General features: G+C 43.7%; 2 protein-coding genes across 5 annotated transcripts in view; one reads left to right on the top strand and one right to left on the bottom strand.

Annotated features, from left to right (window-relative positions):
* Nucleotides 1-4,101: 4,101 nt before the first annotated feature.
* On the bottom strand, nucleotides 4,102-27,873 carry LOC144599500 (stress-associated endoplasmic reticulum protein 1). Of its 3 annotated transcripts, XR_013548013.1 has the most exons (5): nucleotides 27,745-27,873; nucleotides 21,088-21,209; nucleotides 20,205-20,280; nucleotides 18,500-18,624; nucleotides 4,102-5,558 (listed from the first exon to the last, which is right to left on the bottom strand). XR_013548013.1 is itself a non-coding variant. In XM_078410463.1 (4 exons), the coding sequence occupies exons 2-4, from the start codon at nucleotides 21,169-21,171 to the stop codon at nucleotides 5,518-5,520; spliced, it is 201 nt and encodes a 66-aa protein (XP_078266589.1). In that variant the 5' UTR covers nucleotides 21,172-21,209; nucleotides 27,745-27,873; the 3' UTR covers nucleotides 4,102-5,517. The 3 variants fall into 3 exon arrangements, 2 of the variants coding, with proteins under 2 accessions (XP_078266589.1, XP_078266591.1); XM_078410463.1 differs by lacking the exon at nucleotides 18,500-18,624; XM_078410465.1 differs by lacking the exons at nucleotides 18,500-18,624; nucleotides 27,745-27,873 and adding an exon at nucleotides 27,568-27,669.
* Nucleotides 27,672-27,892, top strand: part of eif2a (eukaryotic translation initiation factor 2A) — a 32,252-nt gene continuing 32,031 nt past the window's right edge. Inside the window, exon 1 of one of the 2 annotated variants that reach the window (XM_078410460.1) lies at nucleotides 27,672-27,806. The gene's annotated coding sequence lies outside the window, so the exon portion shown is untranslated. The remainder of the gene's footprint in view (nucleotides 27,807-27,892) is intronic. The other variant, XM_078410459.1, reaches the window with a different exon arrangement.

Below are 27,892 nucleotides of genomic sequence, written 5' to 3' on the forward strand. Positions count from 1 at the left end.
AAGCCCAGTCTATCCAGTCTTTCCTCATATGTAAGTCCCGCCATCCCAGGGATCAATCTGGTGAACCTTCTCTGTACTCCCTCTAAGGCAAGAACGTCTTTCCTCAGATTAGGAGACCAAAACTGCACACAATACTCCAGGTGCGGTCTCACCAAGGCCCTGTACAACTGCAGCAGAACCTCCCTGCTCCTAAACTCAAATCCTCTTGCTATGAATGCCAACATACCATTCGCTTTCTTCACTGTCTGCTGCACCTGCATGCTTGCTTTCAATGACTGGTGCACCATGACACCCAGGTCCCGTTGCATCTCCCCTTCTCCCAATCGGTCACCATTCAGGTAATACTCTGCTTTCCTGTTCTTGCCGCCAAAGTGGATAACCTCACATTTATCCACATTATATTGCATCTGCCATGCATTTGCCCACTCGCCTAATCTATCCAAGTCACTCTGCAGCCTCCTAGCATCCTCCTCGCAGCTAACACTGCCACCCAGCTTCGTGTCATCCGCAAACTTAGAGATGTTGCATTCAATTCCCTCGTCCAAATCATTAATATACACTTGGTCGCGGGCCTTTCATCGCCCGGTTCGGCCGCGGGACGTTTCAGCGCCCGGTGCGGGGACTGTGCGGGTTGGTCGGGGACGAGCTGTCTGTCCGTGGGCGTGGGGAAGAGAGTGGAAGTTTTGTTGCCTCCATCACAGTGAGGGGGTGTTTGGAGTCACTGTGATGGACGTTTGTGTTGGGGTTATGTGTCTTGTGTTCTTTTTTTTTTCTATGACTGCTATGTAGTTTCGTTCGGTACTTCGGTGCCGAACGACAAATAAAGCTCTGTTATACCTGTTATACCTGTAAATAACTGGGGTCCCAGCACTGAGCCTTGCGGTACCCCACTAGTCACTGCCTGCCATTCCGAAAAGGACCCGTTTATTCCTACTCTTTGCTTCCTGTCCGCCAACCAATTTTCTATCCACCTCAACACTGAACCCTCAATACCGTGTGCTTTAAGTTTGTACACCAATCTCCTATGTGGGACCTTGTCGAAGGCCTTCTGAAAGTCCAGATATAACACATCGACTGGTTCTCCCTTATCCACTCTACTAGTTACATCCTCGAATTGTAAAGGGCCACAAAGCTGTAATTCCTGCCTCCCTACACAGCAAGTACTTTGATAATGTCCATGGGGGACACCCAGGCGCAGAGGCAACTATTCTAAGAGCAAAAAGCATGTTCTTCTGGCCTGGAATGACTGATTATATACGTGAGAAGATAGAGTCCTGTGCAGTGTGCAACAGCTTAGCACCTCACCAACCACTTCTCCCACACCCAGTTCCTGACCTCCCTTGGTCCACCGTAGCAACCAACATTTTTGATTAGCACGGCAAACGTTACCTGATCTTAGTCGACTCGTACTCCGGATGGTTTGAAATTGATCTACTCCCGAGCCCCACCTCCGCAATAGCCCAGAAACTGGCCCGCCACTTCTCTGTCCACGGGGCTCCCTATCAACTGCTTTCCAACAACGGCAGTCAGTTTACCAGCCAACACTTCAAAGACTTTGCTACACCCTGGGACTTTCGTCATATCACCAGTAGTCCCGAGTACCCACAGTCGAACGGGCTGGCCGAACGTGCTGTCAGGAGTGCCAAACAGGTGATGGAACCATCCCACAGAGCAGGATCTGACCTTTTCCTTGACTTGCTCAACCTGCGCACCATCTCCCGTGATCCGATACTGGGTTCACCCGTCCAACGCCTGATGTCAAGGCAGACCCGGACCACACTACCTGTTGCGTAACAGAGAAGGGCCACGATTTCCTTGGTGTAATATCAGGAACTGCTCTCGAACCATGTTCATATCTGGTCGACACTGATGATGGCACCTACAGATGTAATCGACAGCACATCCTGCCTGTGAATGAACCAGCGCCACCTCCGTACCTGCCCGACCGCACAACATACCCATCCCATCCCCGTCTAGCGGCCCCGGCCCGACCATATTACCGTTGCCCGACACTCCCGATCCGATCGTCTCGCCCACGACCACGCCACCTCAGCTCCTGCCATGGTCTCCAGTCCCGTCGCTGGCCTACCATAAAGTACCAGGCCTACCATAAAGTACCAGGCCTACCATAAAGTACCAGGCCTACCATAAAGTACCAGGCCTACCATAAAGTACAAGGACTACGTTTGAACTGCCTTTAGTGTCATTCTCTATCAGTTTATTTATACTTGCCACATATAATCGGTGGTACATATATTTTGCACTATATCATCTATAACCATATCCATATCTATTTTATTATGGGTTAACTCCTCAAGAGGAAGGATGTAGATCAACCATATTAGATCGCTTTCACTATATCTATCACCACACTTATTATGTATGCTGCACATTCCACATGTGGTCCAGTCCGGATCTTCATCCCTACCTGGACTATGTAAGCTGCCTTCTGCCGTCTCACAGCAGACGATGCTGACTATGGAGACGATAGCATCTAGTGTTTCTTCCGCTTGTGTTACAATAAAGACTATGAGTTGTTACTCCTGTGTATGGGTCTGATTAAACAACAATTGTGAAAGTCTGACAAAAAATCCTAATCTCCTTGACTGTGGGTTCTATTCTCACCCCCCCCCCCCCACCCCAGTCATTCAGTGAATCTCTGCACCCAATCAACCTTTGCCATCCTTCAAGTGCAGGGGAGAGAAGAACTATTTTGGCAATTTGTCAGAAGGTGGCACAGCAGTAGAGTTGCTGCCTTACAGCACCAGAGACCTGTGTTCAATCCTGACTATGGGTGCTGTCTGTACAGAGTTTGTACTTTCTCCCTGTGACCACGTGATTTTTCTCAGGTTTCCTCCCATATTCTAAAGACTTGCAGGTTTGTCCGTTAATTGGCTTCTGCAAATTGTTTCTAGTGTAGGATGGAACTCGTGTACGAGGTGATTGCTGGTCGGCATGGACTCCGTGGGTCAACGAGCCTGTTTCCATGCTGTAACACTAGAACTAAAATTCTAAAACTAAAAACAAATCCTGCAGTGAATTCTTTCCAGTTGCTGCCAATTATAAACATTCTAAAAGGGTAGATATATTTACATAATGCTGGAGTGGCTCAGTGAGACAGGCAGCATCTCTGGAGAGAAGAGATGGGTGAGACCCTTCTTCAGACTGAAAGTCATGGGAAAGGGAAACAAGAGATGTAGAACAAATGAATGAAGGAAACAGGCCCTTGTTCGCTATAGCTCAGTGAGAACGAAAGCTGGTGTGACTTGGGAGGGGGAGGGATGAAGAGAGAGGGAATGTTATTTAGGCTTTTGAGAAAGTTAAACCACAGATACCCATAGCTGCTCCTGTCTGTCGATGATCGATGTCATTGTCACTTTAGTAAAAGCACTTCATGTAATTTACTGCTATTTCATATAGCCATAAGGTGACCTCCCATTTTACATCTTACTATTTTTGTAGTTACTGGTAGTTTAATCCTCAGCCAAAATAATGAATGCTTTAATTGAATATTTAAGATGTACAGACCGTAGTAAGTGTCCTACCCTTTCACTTGCAAGCGTTACTTGCACCTCCTCCAGCCTCATCAACTGTATCTGTTGTTCAAGATGTGGACTCCTGTACATCGATGAGACCAAACGAAGACTGGGCGATCGTTTTGCTGAACACCTTCACTCAGTCCACCTGGACCTACCTGATCTCCTGGTTGCTAAACACTTTAATTCCCATTCACACACTGACCTTTCTGTCCTAGGACTCCATTGTCAGAACGAGGCTACACGCAAATTGGAGGAACAGCACCTCATATTTCGCTTGGGCAACTTACAACCCAGTGGTATGAATTTCTCTAACTTCAAGTAACCCCTGTTTTGCAGTTCCTTCCTAAACATTAGATGAGGTGGTGTTTCAACTGGCGTTCTGCCTGATACCAAGAATCTTTTCTGTGTATTCTAGGAATTAAATTATCTATCCGATCAATACCACTGTAAATAGTTAAAGGTCAATAAACTTGAACCAAGATGCAAATATGTTATAATATTAACACAAATAAGGCAACTTCACTGGCAAGAAATGTTGTGAAATGTAATTTTTTTATTGCATTTCTCTGTTACAAAACTTAACACTGCGGCCTCAAGTTCCCATGGCACCAATGTTAGGCATTTGCATTGTCAAGAAAGATTTCCACATTCTCTTCCCCATTTCTGATATACCTCTTTGATCAGGAAGGGAAACAAACTTCACTGGCAAGTTTCTTGGACAGACCACAAGCCAACCCTGTGTAAATGTGACACACTCATGTGGACTGGAGGCTTGCAAGCTAGATGTACCACTGTGTAAATAGTTCTCAATAAAATTTCCACATCCACATTTTAATAACAAAAATAAATTGCACATGATTTGAAATGGAGGACAATTATATTTACCTGCCTTGGGTTCATAGATTCTCCCGCTTCACAAGTTATCACTCAGACTCTTCAGTAATAATGAATGGCACTTGAAGGTAATCATTTATTACAATAACTTCTGAAAAGTCGTTTATCTTTGAAGACAATGAGATTTAAAATGAGCACATCAGCTGAATCAAGCAAAAATATATTTATTTGGGCGACAAAATGCTGCAGTTGCTTACATTCAAACACAAATTGATTGGCCCTGATAAAGACAAAGCAGCAACAAGTGGCAATATTATCATGCCGTGATTTACAACAGTTTCAGACTATACAGTGTTGACAATGAAGCAGATTGTATTTTGATTGTTTCAATTACCACAGAGAAGAAACTGCCAGTGAGCATGTTTGAAATGGCCGTGCTTGCCCTCAAAACATGCTCAAAACATTGTACCTCAGTACCAGATTACCTTTACCTCAGTTCAATTAAAACTTAAACTCGCTGCTTCCCTCCCCAAAAAGGTTAGACCAGAGTTTGTTTCATCAGATACTAAAAGATTTTAGAAAGATCGCCTACTTCAAATGAGAAGAAAAATCAAAATCAATTTACCTTCAAAAATCATTCCCATCCAAGTCTCAAAATGGTTGTACATTTTAATATACAAAAAAAGGCACTTTTTTGGAATTATAAATTTAATTTAGAAAGATTCACATTTTGTATCTCAAAAGGGGACAGGCAGTAGATTCATCTTCTCTACAATTTTCGATGGTAAGTGTGAAAGAATGGCAACAAAATTCAGAATGCACAAAATGGGTTCTTACCTACATACTTACTATATATAATGCTAAAATATTCACATTAAATATGAACTTACAAACAGTTTCCCTGATTAAAATACAAAATCAAATTGCTGGATGGCTTTCACTGTACCCTTGCTTCGAGAGAGAGATACGAAGGAATGAACTGGACTTTTAGCAACACCATGGAATAAGTTTGTCAGAAGCATTTACAGAGAGTTCTGTAAAATCCATTGTTTATAAGACAAAGGAAGTGTTGGAATGGTCAGATTCACAGCTGGAATTAACAGCAAGACACTTAAAAGGTACAGAAGTTTGTGTTTTGTCCATCTCACATGCCCATCCGGATACTCTGAATAATCTGGAAGATAGCTGCAGTGGAACAAAAAAGGTAGTAAGTTTAATTTTAAAATATATATATATATATATATATATATATTTGGAAAGAGTACATCAGTCAGAGTCATGGAGTCACACAGCACAGAAACAGACCCTTCAGCCCAAATCTTCCATGCAGACCAAGATGACCCATCTACGCTCATCCCATGTGGCCCATATCCCTTTAAACCTTTCCTATCCATGTTTAGTGGATAAATGCTGTTTAGTACCAGCCTCTTCTGGCATCTCATGCCACATACCCAAGTGAAAAAGCTGGCCCTCAGGCTGCTATTAATTGTTGCCTCACTCAGTGTTGTGGAGTTCCAGAGTCCCAGCCGCAGGTTGCAAATTCAATACACCGATCGGCCGTGGAAGTCCCGATGAGGTCGAAATAGACTGCCTTGCCCAGCCTAGGTGCCACATTTACGGGGAGACTTCCAGGGCGCCGAGGGATTTCTTGCTGAACCTCTAGCGGCCGAATTGACAAATTGGCCATGGAAGCCCCGATGAGGTTGAGATTTACTGCCTACCCTAGTCTATGTGCCACATTTTCGGGGAGACTTCCAGGGCGCGCGGGGGAATTTCTTGCGGAACCCCAGCAACCTCTAGCGGAACCCTAGTGTTCATTACAAGTCTATACATCGTTTTTTTCCCTTTCTTTTTTTTCGATCCGATTTCTCCGGTTATTTGACAAAGTGAAAAACGTGGAAACCATGCAAAAAGCGCAGAAAATGGATTTTAAAACCGAGGAAATCCTCAGAAAATTCACGTGCCTGCTGTTCTCTCACATACATTTCATTAGGGCCTACCCATACCCATACACATTCACAATCAGTGACAAACTTATTTCCAGAAATCCTAATATTGTGAATAAAATAACTATGAACACATGTCAAGATATTTTTTCATTCTATACTAGTGTAATAAAATGTAATGCATACATACCCACACTGATACAGAAGTGCTAGCTTTAGACATGAATAATGTACATTACTACCATAGTTTAGTTTTGAATTTAACATATAATTGAGGGGGTCGGTGCAATATAGTGTGAGCCCTCACTTTTGTGAAAAATCAGTTACATGCATTAACACCATACCTACTACCCTACAACCTGTAAAAAAATCATATTTAAAAGCAACTGATAAGTTGGTCAAATAACATAGGCACCTTCTTGTTTTTGTGATTTATGGATTTTTCAAATGTGAATATCTCATAATGACACATGTGGGTTAGCAGTATATTGCACCAGCCCCCTTCAAATAAAAATCATTCAAAAATGAACTTCATAAACAAGGATAACACTTTTTATTTCTGTCATTCATGGTAGATCTTACATCATTTTGTGTTGCACTGTTTTGCATATCAGCGAACCAATGAAAAGATCAGGTCATCATTTATACCAACTCTTCACCTCCCCCCCCTCCTTGTCTGAAGAAGGGTCCCAACCTGAAACATCACCTATCCTTTTTCTCCAGAGATGCTGCCTGACCTAGTGACTTACTCCACCACTATGTCTATTTGAATTGGATTCATGCTTCTGTACCATGTCAAGCAGCATTGGTTATTTTAGTTGTTGTCAAGGATTTTTAACTAATCAATTCACCAATTCAAATTTTCTTGGCTCCAAGTATAAAGTTAAATGTCTTTTCAATTACATTGTGGATACAGTAGAGTTCTAGTGTTTGCAAATGCCTAATCTCTGCTTCCATGACTTTTTAAAATAAAACAAAAAGAGATACAGCTCGTGGAGGTGAAATTAAAATTAACAGAGAAAGCAAAGAAGAACAGTTCATTAAATATGATCAATTGGCCTGATACAGACAGAGTGGATCTCTAGTGCAAATATTCAATCAGTAACATCCAAAGTTTAAAGATCACGAAGCAGCAACTCTTCAAGAAATAGTTATAAATGTCAACTTATCAATTTATCCAAGTTGAACAAAAATAACTGTTTGCAAACATTTTATATACGAAGAAATCGCAGAGAGTTGTGAACACTGCCCAGTCTAGCCAGCATACAGGATCTGCATACTAAAATGGCGCAGAAATTTACCCATGACCTACTACGGTTTTAGAGTCGAGTGGTCTATCTTGCTCCTCTAGTATCTTTGCCGACCACTCTGTGTAAAAAAATATTGCGCAGTACGTACATCTACTTTGAACTTTGCTCCCCTCACCTTAAAACTACGTCCTCTAGTCTTTTGACATTTCCACTCTGGGGAAAATGTTCTGACTTCTATCACATTTCCCCTCAGCCTCCCATGCTCCAAAGAAAACAATCCACATTTGTTCAAGTCCTATTGATAACCAACACCCTCTAATTCAATCAGCAAATTAACATTTAATGTGCAAATTAACGTTTCCACACAGCAGTCACTGTATGTCTTAAAATATAACCATCTCAATATTAAAAGAGCTTCTGCTGAAGACGCCATCACGCTCTGTTCAATCACTCATTTGACCTGTTTTCAAGCAGAACAAACAGTTTGCGTAATCGCTCCTCACAATCTAACTTTGTTCCCTTTGCATTCCTTCCAAGGACAACACATTCACTTTGTTTGTCATGTGGCCCTCTTAATAGGATGGCAGAAAGCCGCTTGTTTATTTGAGAACCATGTTGCGTAATGTCACATGTATTTGGCAAATGAACATTTTCCCAAATGGATACGTGGCACAAGGTTTATGTGGCAGGAATAAAAACAAATCAATAAAGTTGCATATTTTAACAGGGTCATGTTGACCTTGTTACACTGGGGCTGTCCAAAGAACACCGTCAAACCTTTGCCAATAGGCATAGAGACTGTTAAAGGAGAACTACATCTAATTTAACAGGTAAATTTCATAAATTTACGTGATAAGAGCAGATTTAGCCCAGTCGGCCCATCAAGTCTACTCCATCATTCAATCATGGCTGATCAAACTCTCCCCCTCAACCCCATTCTCCTCCCTGCTCTCCATAACCCCCGACACCCGTGCTAATCAAGAATCTATCTATCTTTGCCTTAAAAATATCCATTGACTTGGCCTCCACAGGCATCTGTGTCAATGAATTCCACAGATTCAACACCCTCTGACTAAAGAAATTCCTCCTCATTTCTTTCCTAAAGGAACGTCATTTAATACTAAGGCGATGACTTTTGGTCCTAGACTGTCCCACATCCACTCTATCTAAGACTTTCACTGTGGGGTAAGTTTCAATGAGGTCACCCCTCATCCTTCTAAACTCCAGCGAGTACAGGCCCAGCATTGTCAAACACTCAACCATATGCCAACCCACTCAATCCTGGCAAACGCTTATCATATGTTAACCCATACATTCAGTAACCAACCCTGGCAATCTAACGACGAAGGGTTATCAAACAAAAACATGGTATTGGACCAACAAGTTTCCAACATTTAATTTAAATAATTATTGGCATTCACATCTTTTAAAGACATTTTGTTGCTCAGCCCCTCCTTAACCAAATCTGTCTGCTAAAAAAAGACAAAGTGCTGTGGTAACTCAGCAGGTCAGGCAGCATCTCTGGAGAACGTGGATAGGTGACATTATGGGCCAGAATCTTCTTCATACTGATTCAGACGTTTCTTTCTGCAGTTGGCCACTTATTTTTTTTATTTTTTTAAAAACATGAGACTTTGGGTTAAACACAAAGTGCTGGAGGTACTCAGTAGGTCAGGCGGCATCTGTAGAGGGAACAGACGAGGATTTGGGCTGGGACCTGTCTTCATATTCCCCCTTCGCCACTCCCCAGATGCTGTTTGACACACTGAGTTCCTCCAACACTGTTTTGCTCAAGATTCCTACATCTGTATAGATCCACCACTGGTTTTCCAGCACCCCTGGTTCCAGAGCCTTGTCTTACTATCCGTTTTGCCAGGCCATAGGTCACGGCCTCAGGGGGGTTTAAATACTGGCCCGCAAAGCTGGCTATGGGAATGGATCTGCCGACTCCAGCGAGATCCTTGTCCACAGGGGGCAACTGCGACCCATCGGTCGGCTGCCCGGGGGATCAGTAGAAAAAAAATAACCCATGTTGGACCTGTAGTTCCCTGCCTCTCCGTGTGGCTTTGTCTTATAGTTCCCCAGCCCCGCACGGCCCGATTCTACCTTCTACCTAAAATCCATAAACAGAACTGTCCCAGCAGACCCATTGTCTGCCTGCTCATGTCCCACCGAACTCATTTCCACCTACCTCGACACCATCCTATCCCCCCTGGTCAAATCCCTCCCCACCTACGCTCCCCATCTCCTCAATAACTTCCAGTTCCCAGGCCCCCACTCCCTCATCTTTACCATGGATGTCCAGTCACTCTACACTTCCATCCCCCACAAGGATGGTCTCCAAGCCCTCCGTTTCTTCCTCGACCGTAGAACCAGCCAATCCCCATCTACTAACACTCTCCTCCGCCTAGCAGAGCTGGTTCTTACCCTTAACAACTTCTCCTTTTGACTCCTCTCACTTCCTCCAAACCAGAGGCGTAGTTATGGGCACTCGCATGGGCCCCAGCTACGCCTGCCTCTGTCGGGTATGTCGAACAATCCCTGTTCCGGGCGTACACCGGCCCCATCCCCGAAAAAATTTACACTACCAGTTGCTGGAGAATCAGTGGACCTGATAAACCAGCATCTGCAGTCATTATTATTACATTCTGTCAAAGGTATGATGGGACACAACTATTTCTGTGCTGAACAATCCTGTGTTCTACCCGAAACATTAATCTCTTCCACACGACAGCCAGCTTTACCTATTGTACTGTTGAGATTATTAGTTGTATAAATATATTACATGACAGTTCCCCAAACTATTTTAAAATAGGTTCAATGGTTCAGCAAATAATGTAGAAGTGTACGACTAATCTTGAGAAAAACAGATTTGAAGGAACCAGAGCTGCAGCAAGTTGGCTTGTCAACACTCCATTTCCAAACCAATTGAATCTTTCCCACGCCCCCCTCCTCCACCCAAGGTCACTCATAGATAACGTTATCGCATACAAGGTGTAGAGGGTAGAAATATATGAAGGTGACATATTCCAAATACAAATGATGAACTATCTAGGCTAATTAGCCACTAATGTAGTTGGCACAATTGACATTAGCAACGAGAACAGAAAGGCAGCCAATGCAAGGATTAACCACTTATTCAGAACAGATGATATGCTAAGATCAAAGGGAGTTGCAGAATCTTAATGCACAGAAACAGGCAATTCAGACCACAGTGACTATCATTTTGTGCTTAGGGTCATGGAGTCATGCAGACTGGAACCAGGCCCTTTGGCCCAACGTGCCCACACCGACCAACATGTCCCATCTACACGAATCCCACCAGCCTGTGTTTGGCCCATATATCCCTCTAAATCTATCCTATCTATGTGCCCGTCTAAATGTTTCTCAAATATTGCAGTAGTACCTGCATCAACTACCTCCTCCAGCAGCTCGTTCCATTTAGGCTTCTCCTAGGCGAGTAAAGTTCAGGGGCTTTAAAAAGAGCGCCAAGAGACAGCCCAGGGCAATTACCTTGAAGGTGGCAGAGGAGCAGCAGCCATTGGCTGAGACATCCTAATTAGTTGAGTGGATAGTTGTCTTGATTAAATAAAATTAAGTGTAGGTGCAGCAGAGCGGCCTATTGGGAGCGGCCTTGGAGAGGCAAAGTGTGAGTCTTTGGCTCAAGAATGTTCGGCGAGGAGGCTTTATTTATTCAGTTGTGTGTTTAATTTAATTTAAATATTTAAACTTATTGGCGCGATGGCAGGAATATTACTGCAGTGTGTTTGCTGCAGGATGTGGAAAGTCAGGAGCACTGCTGGTGCCTCTAACCACTACACTGTGTCCTGATGCAGCTCCTCAATGACTGAGTTTGAGAACTGGAGCAGCAGCTGGATGATCTGCGGTCCATCCGGGAAGACGAAAGCTTCCTGGACAGGACCTACAGCCAGGTCGTCACTCCAAGAGTGCAGGAGGTGCGACGGGTAGAGAGGGAAAGGAAAGGGATGAAATGAGTGCAGGAGACCTCGGTGGAAGTGCCTCTTGAAAACAGGTACACCCTCTTGGGAGGTGTCGGGGCAGATGACACTTCCAGTCCGAGCGGCAGACAGGGAATCCTAGCGCTGAGGCTCGACCGGCATCCGGCAGAGCCATAGTGGTGGGTGACTCCATTATCAGCGGTGCAGACAGGAGATTCTGTGGCGAGTCTCGAGGATGGTGTGTTGCCTCCCTGGTGCCAGGGTCCAAGATGTCTCAGACCGACTTCAGAACATCCTTCAGAGGGAAGGTAAACAGCGGGAAGTAATTGTGCAAGTAGGCACAAATGACATGGGTAAGAAGAGGAAGGAGGTTCTGCAACGCGAGCATAGAGAACTAGGTAGGAGGCTGAAAAGCAGGACTTCTAGGGTGGTTATCTCTGGGTTGCGTCCAGTACCTTGTGCTAGTGCGGGTAGGAACAGGGGGATAGGGGAACTGAATGTGTGGCTGAGGAGTTGGTGCAGGGAGCAGGGATTTAGATTTCTAGATCACTGGGATCTCTTCTGGGGCAGGGGTGACCTGTACAAAAGAGACAGGTTGCACCTTAATTGTAAGGGGACCGACATTCTGGCAGACAGGTTTGCTAGTGCTACACAGGTGGGTTTAAATTACAGTGGGGGGAGTGGAGTCAACAACGTGGAAGCATAAGCGTGCAGCTAACGGGAGGGTGTAGGAAAGGTCACGTCTAAACTAACAGGGCAGGGGAATGGGACCCAATGCAAGGAGACAGAGAGACATGAAAGGAGGACAGAAGCAAAAGGTAGCAGGGAGACAAGAAAAACAAACCTGAAAGCTTTGTGCCTTAATGCGAGGAGCATTCGTAATAAGGTGGATGGATTGAATGCGCAGTTAGTAGTTAAGGAATATGATATAGTTGGAATTACGGAGACATGGCTCCAGGGTGACCAAAGCTGGGAGCTAAACAATGCAGGGGTATTCGATATTCAGGAAGGGTAGACAGAAAGAACGAGGAGGTGGGGTGGCATTGCTGGTTAAAGAGGAGATTAATGCAATAGCAAGGAGAGACATTAGCTTGGATGCTGTAGAATCGGTATGGGTAGAACTGTGAAATAGCCAAGGGCAGAAAACACTTGTTGGAGTTGTATACAGACCACCAAACAGCAGTAGGGAGGTTGGAGAGAGCATCAAGCAGAAAATTAGGGATGCGTGTGGCAAAGGTACAGCAGTTAACTTGGGTGACTTTAATCTACATATAGATTGGGCCAAACAAATTGGGAACAGCGCTGAGAAGGATTTCCTGGAATGTATATGGGATGGTTTTTTAAACCAATATGTAGAAGAACCGACTAGAGGACAGGCCATCCTCGACTGGATATTGTGTAATGAGGAAGAATTAGTTAGCGATCTTGTTGTGCAAAGCCCCTTGGGCAACAGTGACCATAATATGGTGGAATTCTGCATCAGGATGTAGAGTGACACAGTTAATTCAGAGACTAGCGTCCTGAACTTAAAGAAAGGAGACTCTGAAGGAATGAGACAAGAATTGGCTAGGATAGATGGCAAATTATACTTAAAGGGTTGACGGTGGCGATGCAATGGCAAAGATTTAAAGACCGCATGGATGAACCACAAAAATTGTTCATTCCTGTCTGGCGAAAAAATAAAATGGGGAAGGCAGCTCAACCATGGCTAACCATGGCTAACGAGGGAACGATGGATTGTGTTAAATCCAAGGAAAAGGCATATAAATTGGCCAGAGGAAACAGCAAACTGGAGGACTGGGAGAAATTTAGAACTCAGAGGTCGACAAAGGGGTTAATTAAGAGGGGGAAAAAAGAGCATGAAAGAAAGCTTGCGGGGAATATAAAAACGGACTCTAAAAGCTTCTTTAAGATATCTAAAAAGGAAAAGATTAGTGAAGCCAAATGTATGTCCCTTACAATCAGACAGGTGAATTTATAATGGGAAACATGGAAATGGCAGAACAGTCTCGACTCTGGATCTGTTCCTGTGGACTCCAGGGTAGCCAATGTAACCCCAATTTTTAAGAAAGGAGGGAGAGAGAAAACAGGGAATTATAGACCAGTTAGCCTTACATCGGTAGTGGGGAAGGTGCTTGAGTCGATTATTAAAGATGTTATAGCAGCGCATTTGGAAAGCAGTGATAGGATCGGTCAAAGTCAGCATGGATTTATGAAGGGAAATCATGCTTGACTAATCTTCTGGAATTTTTTGAGGATGTAACAAGTAGAATGGATAAGGGAGAGCCAGTGGATGTGGTGTATCTGCACTTTCAAAAAGCATTTGGCAAGGTCCCACACAAGAGATTAGTGTGCAAAATTAGAGCACATGGTTTATGGAGTAGGGTATTGACATGGATAGAGAACTGGTTGGCAGACAGGAAGCAAGGATTAGGAATTAACGGGTCCTTTTCAGAATGGCAGGCAGTGACTAGTGGGATGCCGCAAGGCTCGTTGCTGGGACCCCTGTTATTTACAATATATATTAACGATTTAGACGAGGGAAATAAATGTGACATTTCCAAGTTTGCGGATGACACAAAGCTGGGTGGCAGTGTGAGCTGCGATGAGGATGCTATGATGCTGCAGTGTGACTTGGATAGGTTGGCTGAGTGGGCAGATGCATGGCAGATGCAGTATAATGTGGATAAATGTGAGTTTATCCACTTTGGTGAAAAGAACAAGAAGGGAGATTATTATCTGAATGGTGTCAGATTAGGAAAAGGGGAGGTGCACAAGACCCGGGTGTGCTTGTACATCAGTCACAGAAAGTAAGCATGCAGGTTCAGCAAGCAGGGAAGAAAGCTAATGGCATGTTGGCCTTCATTGAGAGAGGATTTGAGTTTAGGAACAAGGAGATCCTACTGCAGTTGTACAGGGCCCTGGTGATACCGCACCTGGAGTATTGTGTACAATCTTGGACTCATAATTTGAGGAAGGATATTATTGCAATTGAGGAAGTGCAGCGTAGGTTCGCCAGGTTAATTCCCGGGATGGCGGGACTGACATATGACTGGGCTTGTATTCACTGGAATTTAGAAGGATGAGAGGAGATCTTATAGAAACATATAAAATTCTTAGAGGATTGGACAGGGTAGATGCAGGAAAAATGTTCCCGATATTGGGGGAGTCCAGAACCAGGGGTCACAGTTTAAGAATATGGGGTAGGTAATTTAGGACTGAGAAGAGGAAAAACCTCTTCATCCAGCGAGTTGAGAATCTTTGGGATTCTCTACCAGAGAAGGCAGTGGAGGCCAATTCACTGGATGTTTTCAAGAGGGAGTTAGATCTAGTTCTTAGGGCTCAAGGAATCAAGGGATATAGGGGAAAAGCAGGAACAGGGTACTGATTTTAGATTATCAGCCATGATCATCTTTTCCCCCTCATCTGAAACCAATGTCCTCTGGTTCTCAATTCCCTTACAGTGTTTACCCAATCTATTTCTCACGATTTTGTACACTTCTATAAAGATCATCCCTCATCCTCCTCCACTTCAAGGAATAAATTCCTAGCCTGCTAAACCTCTCCCTGTAGCTCAGGCCCTTGAATCCTGGCAATATCCTCATATATCTTCTCTGCACCCTTTCCAGCTTGACAACATCTTTCCAATCACACGGTGTCCAAAACAGAACATAATACTCTAAATGGGATCCAAAACCATTTTAGATACTGGAGTCTCGCTTGTGTGTCAAAAGGACTCCAAAATACCAATAAATAAATCTTTAATACAGACATTCTCAAGAGTCTGGTTAGTCACTACAGTCTGGTTGTAAAAGCAGCAAGAGAGAATTAACTCCGATAGCTTCACCAACTTGGATTTGATCCTAACTACAGCATTATCTGTGGAGACTTTGCATGTAATGCGAGTTTCCACCTGCATCCCAAAATCAGAGGTCGATTGGCTACTGTAAATACCCATTAGTGTAGATTAAAGGCAAAATGAATAATCAAAGGGGAGTTAGAGTTAATGGGCATACAGAAGAAAGTTTCTGCGGTAGGGGGATAATATGACATAGGATTACACCCATGGGCAATGGCACAGAGCCAAAAGCCCAAATGTCCTGTGTCATAAGATGAGAAGGCAAGTGATGGGAGAGAGGGAGGATGCAAATCAAAAGAAAGAGATACAAATATCTAAGATTATGGGTGATTTGGAGAACTCAGTTACCCTCACACAAAGTTTTTATTACTGGGTAGTTTCGTTCAGAGATACAGCTTGGAAACAGGCCCTTCGGCCCAGAGTCCATGCCGACTGTAGATCACCTGTTCACACCATTTCTATGTGATCCCGTGTATGCATCCACTCCCGACACACTAGGGGCAACTAACCTACAAACTCGCACGTCTTTGGGATGTGGGAGGAGACTGGAGCACCCAGAGGAAACCCACTCAGCCACAGGAAGAACGTGCAAATTCCACGCAGACAGCACCCGAGGTCAGAATCAAGCTCACGTCTTTAGTTTTGTAAGACAGTGTGTCTACCAGCTATGCCACTGGTTCTACCCATTGCAGATTTTTCATGATTACAGTACGTACGAGCACACAATGTGCAACTTAATAGCTGAATAGCTTAAAGTCAAATTTTTTAAATGGCGGTGTTAAATGCAAGCAGACTTGCAAAATGTATAGCAAGTCAGTTGAGGAGCAGTGGTTAGATTATTTCCAAGTAACCCTGGAGTGAAACATGTCAACTGTAAATTTTATGCACATTTGAAATATCAAAATCCAACTTCTTGGGGTTGCAGAGGAAATCTTCAAGTTCAGCGACCACTAGATGCAAATTTGATAAGCCGCTTCTGAGCATCATAGGCATTAAATGACTGCATCCCAGCTAAGCAATAGACAATAGACAATAGGTGCAGGAGTAGGCCATTCAGCCCTTCGAGCCAGCACCGCCATTCAATGCGATCATGGCTGATCACTCTCAATCAGTACCCCGTTCCTGCCTTCTCCCCATACCCCCTCACTCCGCTATCCTTAAGAGCTCTATCCAGCTCTCTCTTGAAAGCATCCAACGAACTGGCCTCCACTGCCTTCTGAGGCAGAGAATTCCACACCTTCACCACTCTCTGACTGAAAAAGTTCTTCCTCATCTCTGAAGAGACGTCAAATATTTCTATGAACCAGTACCCCCAAATGAAGGATACAAGTCTGCCAGCTCAGAATTGTGCATTTTCTAATTAGTCAGCGCTAAAATGTCAAGTGGCAGAGTGTAGAATCGATAATGACAATGTGTTTTAGATTCAGTTAAACAGCACGGAAATAGCACCTTCAGCCCACCCGTCCACACTAACCAAGATGCCTATCTATACTAATCCCCCTTATCTGCATGCGGCCCATATTCCTGTAAACCTTGAAGATAGACACAAAATTCTGGATCAACTCAGTGGGTCAGGCAGCATCGCTGGAGAAAAGTCTTCAGACTGAACAATCTGAAGAATGGTCTAGACCCAAAACGTCACCCATTTCTTTTCTCCAGAGATGCTGTCTGACCCGCTGAGTTACTCTAGCATTCTGTGCCTATCTTCGGTGTAAGCCAGCATCTGCAATTCCTTCCTACACATTTCCTCTAAACCTTTCCTATCCATGAACCCATTCAAATGTATTTTAAATGTTGTAATTGTACCTGCCTCCGTCATCACCTCTATAAACTTATTCCATATACCTACCAACCTCTTTAAAAACTTGCACCACTGATCCTGTCTCAAAATATTCCCCTTTCACCTTGGTGTTATCTGAAAATGTAGTTCTTAGGGCTAAAGGAATCAAGGGATATGGGGAAAAAACAGGAACGTGGTACTGATTTTAAATGATCAGCCATGATCATATTGAATGGAGGTGCTGACTCAAAGGGCCAAATGAACTATTCCAGCACCTATTTTTCTATGCAATTAAACCACTTACATTTTCTTCCAAATCATTAATTTATGCCACACCCACACATTCCTGTATTAAATTCCATCAACCATTCCTCAGCCCAATATTTTTCACAATCATCTTCACTACCTACAATATCACCCACTTTTGTGACACCTACAAACTTTTGTGACACCTACAAACATTGATATAGATGACAAACCACAATGGGCCCAGCACCGAACCCTGAGGCACACCACTAGTCAGGCCTCCAGTCCGAAAAGTAATCTTCCACCATCACCCTCCGCTTCCTTCCATGAGCCCAATTTTCTTTGCATTCAGCTATCTCTCCTCGGAACCCATGCTCTCCAAGTTCCCTCCAGAGCAGCCGAACATGATATAGGTGAAAAGGGGGGTGGTATAGTGGGAGAGTTGGACACACACCAGGATGGGGCACAGGAGCACTTAAAACTCATTTGTGGTTACTTTCTTAATACATTTTCCTCACCCGTCGAAGTATTAATACTAGGAAGGTAGCAGTGTTTAAGTATTAAGAAATTTGGCTGCATGCTCAGCATTGTCTACATTGCAACAGTTACTTCTATGACTGAACAGTACAAGCATGATTATTCTAAAACCTCTCTCAGCTTCAATAGTTTAACGCCACACCTAATTTCTCACAAGTCTACTTCCTGCCTCTTTCTCTGGCTTGACACAAAGTGCTGTAGGAACTCAGCGGATCAGGCAGCATCGGAGGAGAGAATGGACATGTGACATTTCTGTTCTGGACCCTCTTTCCTCGACTTACTAGATTCCAGGAATTTGACCAACCCGTAGTTAAAAAGATAAAACAGAGCCCAGGTCACTTATGTAGATCAGTACCAAGAAGAATAAAGTCCAAAACCAGAAGATAAATACACAATTGTAACAGATAAATATATTTTAATTCTGTCTAGAGATACAGTGCAGAAACAGGGCATTTGGCCCACTGAGTCCGCGTCGACCAACAATCCCAGTACACTAGCATTAACCTACACACTAGGGACAATTTTACTAAAGCCAATTAACCTACAAACCTGCATGCCTTTGGAATGTGTGTGGAAACCAGAGCTCCCGGAGAAAAGCCACGCTGTCACCAGAAGAACGCAAAAACGCCGTACAGACAGCAGCCGTAGTCAGGATCGAACTCAGGTCTCTGGTGCTGCAAGGCACCACCGTGCAATATAATGAGGAAGTTAAGATAAATGAGGGATCAGCATGTGGAACTGACAGCACAATACAGTCAATGATTACAGCTGCGCTCAAGGGGAAGCAAGATAAAAAAATCAAGTGAATTAAATAAAGAGATTTGATGCTTAAGTGGAACAAAAAGATTGGCGTTGTGCAAAAGGCCAAATAGTCCATTTATGTTGTACATTTCCTGCAGGATTCAGTACACTCCATTTAACAGAACTCACTGGCACATCATTTCACAATGCTGACATCAACCAGAGGAAGACTTCCAAAATGTCATATCTACAAAACAAATACTACATATAAATTAGCTTACTGCTACCCTGTCAACTTTCCATTGGCCAGACTGTAAAATAATGATGTTGAGAGCGGGTTGAAAGGTGGATGGCTTTATTAAAGAAAACTCACCGGATGAACTGGGAAGCAGCCAAAACAATGCACGGCATTCCAAACATTAAAAAAAGGATAAGGAACAAAATGAAGTAAAATTAAAAAATGATATTTTAAGATTTACAAAATATTAAGTCTTAAATTTTAAGAGTTTTTGAAAGATAAAAACAGGCAGTAGGGTTTAGGGGGAGAATCTGATATCTTAAAGTCTAAGGGGATCTAAGTCTAGAATAATGAAAGGCATAGAGTGATGCAGGAAGAATGTTTTCACTGGTGGGAGAGTTTAGGACCAGTGGTCATAGCCTTAGAATTAAAGGGCGCTCTTTAAGAAAGGTGAGGAGGAACTTCTTTAGTCAGAGGGTAGTTAATCTGTGGAACTCATTGCCACAGAGGGCTGTGGAGGCCGTCAGTGGATATTTTTAAGGCAGAGATAGACAAATTCTTGATTAGAATGGGTGTCAAGGGTTATGGGGAGAAGGCAGGAAAATGGGATTAGGAGGCAGAGATAGACTCTATGGGCCTAATTCTACTCCTATAACTTGCGAAGTTGAGATAAAGGGATAGCTGTCAATGGAGAAAATCTTTAGAAAATAGAATAGTACAACACAGGAACAGGCCTTTCAGCCCACAATGCCCATGCTGGGCACAATGTCAAGTTACACTAATCTCCTCGGCCTGCACGTGATCCATAGCCCTCCATATCCACGTGCCTATCTAAAAGCCTCTTAAATGCTGCTATTAAATGCTGTTTCCACCACCACCCCTGGCAGTGAATCTTATGCACCGACCACTGCATTAACAAAAATACACTTGCCCAGCCCATCTTCTCTAAACTTTGCCCCCCTCACCTTAAAGCTATGCCCTCTAGTCCTCGACGTATCCAAGCCGGGAAAAAGGTTCTATCTAGCCTACAGAGTTCAAGTACAAATTACATTTTGCGTTAAAGCCTATTGGGGCTTTTTTTTTTTAAAGCACAGAACTCATGTAATTGTGGCATTTTGCTTTTGGGTCATTTTTAAGACTGCAGGTCTTTGTAATTAAAGATTAACAGTTTTAGTGTGATATTGTTCACAAAACTTGGAAATTTCTGATAACTTATGTAGTCTCCAACACCACTCTACACTTTTCAAAAGATAAATAAAAGTAAAAACAAATTACCTGATCCACAAACAACAAAAATGAATAGTGCCAATAGCCAGGGACCAACCGATGATTTTTCATCCGGTGTTGATTTCTACAAAGACAAGAAAGGCAGTTTGTTACTGACTGAACGAGCACTTACAAGCTAACAAATATTGAGGCTTTAAGCTGCAGTGACAAATCGTGTTTTGTGAAATCTAAACAAGCTTGCATTTGTCAGCTAACAAAAATAAGGCAGCCTAACCGATTTCAAGATAACAGACCCAGCAAAAGATCAGTTTAATGCTGTCTGCTCTCACAGACAGAGTCTGAAATGGTGAAATTTGCTAATCATATACACACCGCAGCAAAAGTCACTAATGCATTACCATGCCCACTGGTTGGTAGGCTTTGGAAGATTTTGGCAAGAACCTCAGGGGATGGAAACAAAGTGAGGAGTAAATTTTTAAAATTGTGACAGTGATAAAAGGGGGGTTGAATATCTTCGCAAGTGATGAAGGGATAAAGTTTCATTGAGCAATTGCCAATTACTGGAATAACTGCGCAGTTTAGGCAACATCGTTGGAAGACATGGATAGCTGACATCTTGGGTCGGGACCCTTCTTCAGACTGAATTTTGAAGGTTTAAACTTCAATGTTCTTAATCGAACAAACTTAAGATCGTGAGACATCTCCATAATACAATTTAGCCACTGCAATGGAAATTGTCAAAAAGCTTGGAATAGGAAAAAAGATGCAAACCTTCCATCAGTGACAAAAAATCTAATTACTGAGCTCTTGTAGATAAATTTAATTGACACTTACTTTTATCAGTCACAAATCAAAATTCCAGAGCAAAAGGACCCATGGATGTATTATTTCAATTTCATGGGGTGAAAAAAACAGAGCGACAAAGACTTACCGAACTTTTAGGAACATTCCCTCGCTGTGTGATGTTTTTACTGTGTTTCTCATTTGCCATGCGAATCCTTTGTTTGGCCACCATTATGCTGCTCCGATAGGCTTATGCACCACAAAAAGGGACTAAAAAGGAATAAAACGTAATCCCAATGTTAAATTACATATTGTATTTCTTAAATGTTGTGATAGTACCTGCCTCAACTAACTCCTCTTGCAATTTGTTCCATATCCCTACCACCCTTTGAGTAGAGAGGTTGCCCCAAAGGTTGCTATTAAATCTTTCTCCCCCACCCCCTCACCTTAAACCTATGGCCTCTGGTTCTTAATTCCCCATCTAAGGTAAAAGACTGTGCATTTCCCCAGATAGGGGAAATGCACAGTCCTCTCATGAGGACTCATAATGCAAAATCCTCTCATGATCTTAAACACCTCCTGCACTCCAAGGAATAAAGTCCTAGCCTGCTCAACCTCTCCCTACAGCTCAGGCAACATCCTTGTAAACCTTCTCTGCATCCTTTCCAGCTTAAAAACATCTTTCCTATAAGTGGGTGACAAAGACTGAACAGGCTAAACATGGCCTCACCAATGTCTTGTACAACATGGATGATGTTAAGTAGATACAGATTTCAGGCTGGCAAATATATGGGCTGAAGAGTTCAGCTCAAGATCAAATGGTCTGCAAACGGTCTGGTTCAACTTGAAACCATCTCCAAGGCATGGGATAAAATAATGCAGAGTTTATGGGAATGCAAGGGGCTCGGCAGCTTGTAGAGCAAAGAGAAGGCTGCGATGTGGGTTGGAAAGGGTGGCAAAAGTGGGCAGTGTGGTTGCATGTTGCAAGACAAATAGATAATGGATTTGTTCTTGCCAATGTTTAAACAGATAAAATTGTTGTTTCTGCATTTTGGATATTGGCCGTTCAGTCTGAATACAATCGCAGCCGAGGGTACGAGAGAGAAATGGATGAGAAAGATCCAGATAGAATAACAGAACCAATTAAATAGGAAACTGTCAAATTAACTAATCATGCTGCATCTCCGTTGTCCTCAATGCTTTTTCCCTCCCATGTTCCAATTTCCCAGAATGACTTTCCCCCATCCTTGCAGGCAGGTTTCATTTTCGCTCAAGAAGGCTTCCCTTCACATCTTTTACCCGTCAACTCTGAATTGCCTGAGCATCTGTTAATGGAAATAACTTCCATTTATTATTTTTAAACCCATTGTGTACTTTGACACGATCAAGCACGAGGGGCATAGATAACGTGAACAGTCGTAGTCTCTTTTTCCTGGGAGATGGGAGTCTAAAACCATAGGTTTAAGATGAGAGGAAAAAGATTTAAAAAGGACCAGAGGAGCAACTTTTTTTGCACAAAACATGGAGGAAGTTGTAGGGGTGGGTAAATTTCGATTTTCAAAACACATTTAGGCAGGTACGTAGATAGGAACGGTTAAGAGGGATATGGGCCAAACACAGGAAAATGGGACTAGCTCAGGTACACAACTTGGTTGGGATCCATGAGTTAGACAGGCTGATCTGTTTCAGTGTATGACACTATCAAAACTTCCCTCAAGCCTAGTTTGTTTTAAGGCCAATCTTATCGAATCTTGTGACTGTGAATCCTCATCCTTTAAACCACTTTGAGGACTTTGATAACCTTCCTCAAGCAGGATGACCCAAATTGGTCACAATACACCAGTTATAAAAGTTGATCACTTCTCTGTGATTTATATGAAGAGACAGCTTGTAGGAAAAGCAGGGCGAATCGAACTACAAATTCATTAGGGGATTCCAAGACCAATGATAAGGAAGGGAAGAGAACCTATTGCTGCACCAGACAAGAGGAAAAATCAAATGGGAGCAACTCAGTCAAGTTCAATAAGAGGAAAAACAGCAGGATGCAGTTGATTAAAGCAAAGGCTGAATGAGAATATCACATCTGCGACTAAGGATGTATTTTACACCTTTTTAGACACTTTTTTTTCAAACCTGCCAAGGGATTGGAAACCTAACTGGAGTTGCAAAATGACAGATTTAAAACTCTGGGAGTAAGAAGGTTGGAAATACAACAGCAAATAGCAGCAAGTTCTGAAACTTCATAAGCATACATCTTGCTTCATTTTCTGCTAGCATCCTTTACATGTGTACACTACCATGTTAAATTAGACTACTTCAATATTCATAACAGGCAGGGTGAGGAGTTGACTTTCAATTCCATTAATCTGATGCACAATCCATTCTTATACACTAATCCATCCTTAAACAAAATTGAGTATATAATTTAAAGCATCCATTTCTATTCCATCTTTATAGACAGTAAAATCATGGATTTGAAAGAAGTGTTTTTAAAATACTAGCAGGAAATAGATTGTCCTTTATAGATGAAAGTGATAAGCCATATTTAAATAGAGGCAAGTTACAACCAATTAAGGGCGTCACAGCGGCAGAGGTGCTACCTTAGAGCACCAGACACCCGGGTTTGATCCTGACTGTGGATGCTGTCTGTATGGAGTTCATACTTTCTTCCTGTGACCGCGTGGGTTTTCTCCGGTGCTCCAGTTTCCTCCCACACTCCAAAGATGTACAGGTTTGTAGGCTAATTGGTTTGTGTAAATTGTTCCTAGTGTGTAGGATAGCACTAGTGTACAGGCGATCATTGGTCGGTGCAACCCGAGGAGCCAAAGGGCCTGTTTCCAGGCTGTCTCTCAGAACTAAATCCAAGTTCGGCTAACTCTAATAAAATGACAATTAGAACATAGAACAGTACAGCACAGGAACATGCCTTTCGGTCCACATTGACTGTTCTGAATTTGATGCCAAGATCAACTCGTTTTCCAGAATAAAACAACCCAGCAATGAAGTTTGTAGGAAGGAACTGCAGCTGCTGGTTTATGCCAACGATAGTAAACTAGGAATGAACTGCATTTTCATCTGTGGAACTCTGGGGCATATATCCACGCCAGTCGCTATTTTGGGGGGTAGAAGGAAATTGAGAGATTTGTTCTCCAGGTCCTCTCTCAACCCAACCACTCCCCCCATAACTTTATCCATGAGCAGTTTAGTTTATTGTCGCATGCACCGAGATAAGAGTGAAAAGCTTTTTGCGGCATGCCATTCAGTCAGCGGAAAGACTATACCACGATTACAATCGAGCTGTCCACAATGTACAGATGCCAGATAAAGGGAATGCTGTATAGTGCAAGATAAAGTCCAGTAAAGTCCAAATAAAAATAGCCTGAGGGTCTCCAAGGAGGTAGATGGTAGGTCAGGACTGCTCTCTAGTTGTTGATAGGATGGTTGAATTGCCTGATGACAGCTGGGAAGAAACTGTCCCTGAATCTGGATCAGTCAGACATAGCTGAACTATCTTCTTCAGCAGCAACAAAAAAAAAACGTTCAGGGCTTGGTGTGAAAGGTTTAATCAAAGTAAATCAAATTAGTTTGGTTTCCCTTCAGGAAGTTTTTCCTGCAACCAAAAAAATATATAATATTCTTGCTCCAACAGTGAAGCAGGTTTCCAGAGCAACAAGCGCAGATAATGTGGACACAACGTTTGACCCTCTTGACCTCATGTTCCAAAATATTGCACAACCTCATTGCAGTTGACACATTCCAGTTTCCAACATTAGAAACTACCATATGGAATGCACATTCAGACAAAGCAATGCTATAATAACCTTAGATAAATTATATAAATAGGTGATCACATTCATGTTCCACAGGGAAAGCAAGGTTAAATTCCAGTATTATTGAACATCAATATTACATTATCTACAGTCCATCATTCAGACAACTGGTTAAGTGTCATCTATGTTTCTGAATTGCTAAAACAATACTACCTAACTGCTCTGGAAAAAAATATTTGAATGAACAAATGGTAACATATGATTAATCTCCAATTCACTTATGAAGCTTACTATAGCAAAATCCTATTTGCCCAGTTCATAACAGTAATCAATGAACCCATAACAATGTGGAACATGTCTAAAGTTGGCATGGACAAAGTGGGCCAAAGGGGATGATTCCATTCTGCACAGATCTGTGGCACAAGAGACTGCATAAATGTAATTATTCTATGCTACATGCCATATGGCCAGAACATTGCAAGAAATTCAGTTCATCCACAAACACCTCCCTTCAAACAAAAACACGAAAACATTTACTCTGTTATAAACAACCTGTGCCATCTCTTCACCCGACGCACCATTTCCACAACAAACAAATGGCGTCTACATTGATCAAAACTCCAACTGGAATTTACCTATTTATCTCCAAATATTTATTATAAATTATCTGCATGATTGCATGTACAGGCCACAGTGCTGATGCAATTAAGAATTTCATTGCACCATTGTTGGTGCCTACGACAAACAATCTTGACAATGATAAGGGTAGTAAATAAGTGCATTGGCAGGCAACATTTGGCATTTGATTCATGCTGGAACAGCAACGTGGCCTCTTAGCTAAAAAAAAAACGGGGGAGAGAAGTAGTGTTGGAAAACACTTGCGGCTGCATGTCTACCAGAAATTATTGCTATCTTTCTAATGGCCAGAACCCATGCAGGGCTGAAGCCCAGTGTAGTGGCATCTCGACTCCCCAGAGATACTGATCACAATTAAACTCAGCAGTGCAGAGGGTGAGGAGGGGCAACAGGTACAAAATTAGATCTTTAGAGTCTTGGAGTCATAGAGTGATACAGAGTGGAAACAGGCCCCTTCGGCCCAACTTGCGCACACCGGCCAACAATGTCCCAGCTACACCAGTCCCACTTGGCTGCGCTTGGTCCATATCCCTCCAAACCTGCCCTATCCATGTACCTGTCTAACTGTTTCTTAAATTATGGAATAGTCCCAGTCTCAACTATCTCCTCTGGCAGCTTGTTTCATACACCCACCACACTTTGTGTGAAAAAGTTACCCCTCGGATTCCTATTAAATATTTTCCCCTTCACCTTGAACCTATGTCCTCTGGTCCTTGATTCCCCTACTCTGGGCAGAGACTCTGTGCATCTACCCAATCGACTCCTCTCATGATTTTGTATACGTCTATAAGATCTCCCCTCATCCTCCTGCACTCCATGGAATAGAGACACAGCCTACTCAACCTCTCCCTATAGCTCACACCCTCTATTCCTGGCAACATCCTCGTAAATCTTTTCTGAACCCTTTCAAGCTTGACAATATCTTTCCTATAACATGGTGCCCAGAACTGAACACAATATTCTAAATGCGGTCTCACCAACATCTTATACAACTGCAACACGACATCCCAACTTCTATACTCAATATTCTGACTGATGAAGGCAAGTGCAAAAAGTCTTTTTGACCACCTTATCCACCTGCGACTCGATCTTCAAGGAACCATGCACCTGTACTCCTAGATCCCTCTGCTCTACAACACTACCCAGAGGCCTGCCATTTGCTGTGTAGGTCCTGCCCTTGTTCGATGTCCCAAAATGCATCACCTCACACTTCCCTGCATTAAATTCCATCAACCATTCCCCTGCCACCTGGCCAATCGATCAAGATCCTGCTGCAATCTTTCACAACCATCTTCATTGTCTGCAAAACCACTGACTTTCGTCTCATTTAATTTGAACACAGCACCCTAAACTCAGCCAGGATAACAGGAACCCCGATACCACTCACCCGCAAATCCCCTCCACCTCTCCCAAACCCCCACACCTTGCCCGCACAGCACAATTCCACCTCACACCCCCCACCCTCATCTCCTTGCAAATGCTCCCATCACCATCACACTGCCTCCCCCACACTCCACCCTCACCAACTCCTCCCCCTCACACATCCTTCCTCCTCCCCTTCAAAGCCCCCTCCCCATTCTCTTCAAACCCCCACCCCCATACATCTCACACCCTCCTCCCCTTCCCCCCACACCCCCCTCCCCTTCCCCCCACACCCCCTCCCCTTCCCCCCACACCCCCTTACCTTTCCTCCCTCACACCCCCTTACTCTCGCACATCCAATTCCTCCCCCTCACACCCCCATCCTCATGCCCCATTCCTCCCTGTCCTCCAATAATTCCCTCATCTCACTCCTCTCCCCCTCCTCCCACCCCTCTCCCTCTACACCCCCCTCTCCCTCTACATCCCCTCTCTCCCTCTACATCCCCTCTCCCTCTACACCCCCTCTCTCCCTCTTCCCCCCTCTCTACACACCCCCTCTCCCTCTACCCACCCCCTCTCTACACTCCCCTCTCCCTCTACCCACCCCTCTCTACACCCCCTCTCCCTCTACCCACCCCCTCTCTACCCACCCCTCTCTCTCTACACCCCCCCTCTCTCTCTCTCTCTACACCCCCCTCTACACATCCCCCCCCCTCTCCTTCTACACACACCCCTCCCTCTACACCCACCCCTCCCTCTACACCCCCTCTCTCTCTCCACACACCCCTTCTCCCTCTACACACCCCTTCTCCCTCTACACACCCCTTCTCCCTCTACACACCCCTTCTCCCTCTACACACCCGCTACTCCCGACACAACCGTCCGCAGCCCAAATAGCCGAACGAGGCGTCGTTACGCCGGAAATACACGGCACCCCCCGCCCACACTCCTCTCCTCTCCCCTCTCTTCAATTCTCACTCTCCCCCTCCCCTCTCTTCAATTCTCACTCTCCCCCTCTCCCTCCGCCCCTCAATCACCTCTTTCCTTTCCAGCAGAATTCTGGTAACGCTGTGAGCTCGGGCGCTGACCAGCAGAGTGAGTGAGTGAGGGCGGGGGATGGAGGCCGGGCTGTGCCGGGCAGGGGGTGTGACGGGGCGGGGGATGGAGGCCGGGGGGATGGAGACC

Source organism: Rhinoraja longicauda, chromosome 13 (genome assembly GCF_053455715.1).
Source record: "Rhinoraja longicauda isolate Sanriku21f chromosome 13, sRhiLon1.1, whole genome shotgun sequence".
NCBI classification, from domain to species: Eukaryota; Metazoa; Chordata; class Chondrichthyes; order Rajiformes; family Arhynchobatidae; genus Rhinoraja; species Rhinoraja longicauda.

What these genes read in the sequence shown, in the direction of transcription:
- LOC144599500 (XM_078410463.1), bottom strand. Translation starts at nt 21,171, where the DNA reads ATGGTGGCCAAACAAAGGATTCGCATGGCAAATGAGAAACACAGTAAA. An exon ending in GGAATGTTCCTAAAAGTTCG is followed by an intron (nt 20,281 to 21,087) that starts GTAAGTCTTTGT and finishes TTGTCTTTGTAG; the next exon opens with AAATCAACACCGGATGAAAA. An exon ending in TTTTGTTGTTTGTGGATCAG is followed by an intron (nt 5,559 to 20,204) that starts GTAATTTGTTTT and finishes GTTCCACTGCAG; the next exon opens with CTATCTTCCAGATTATTCAG.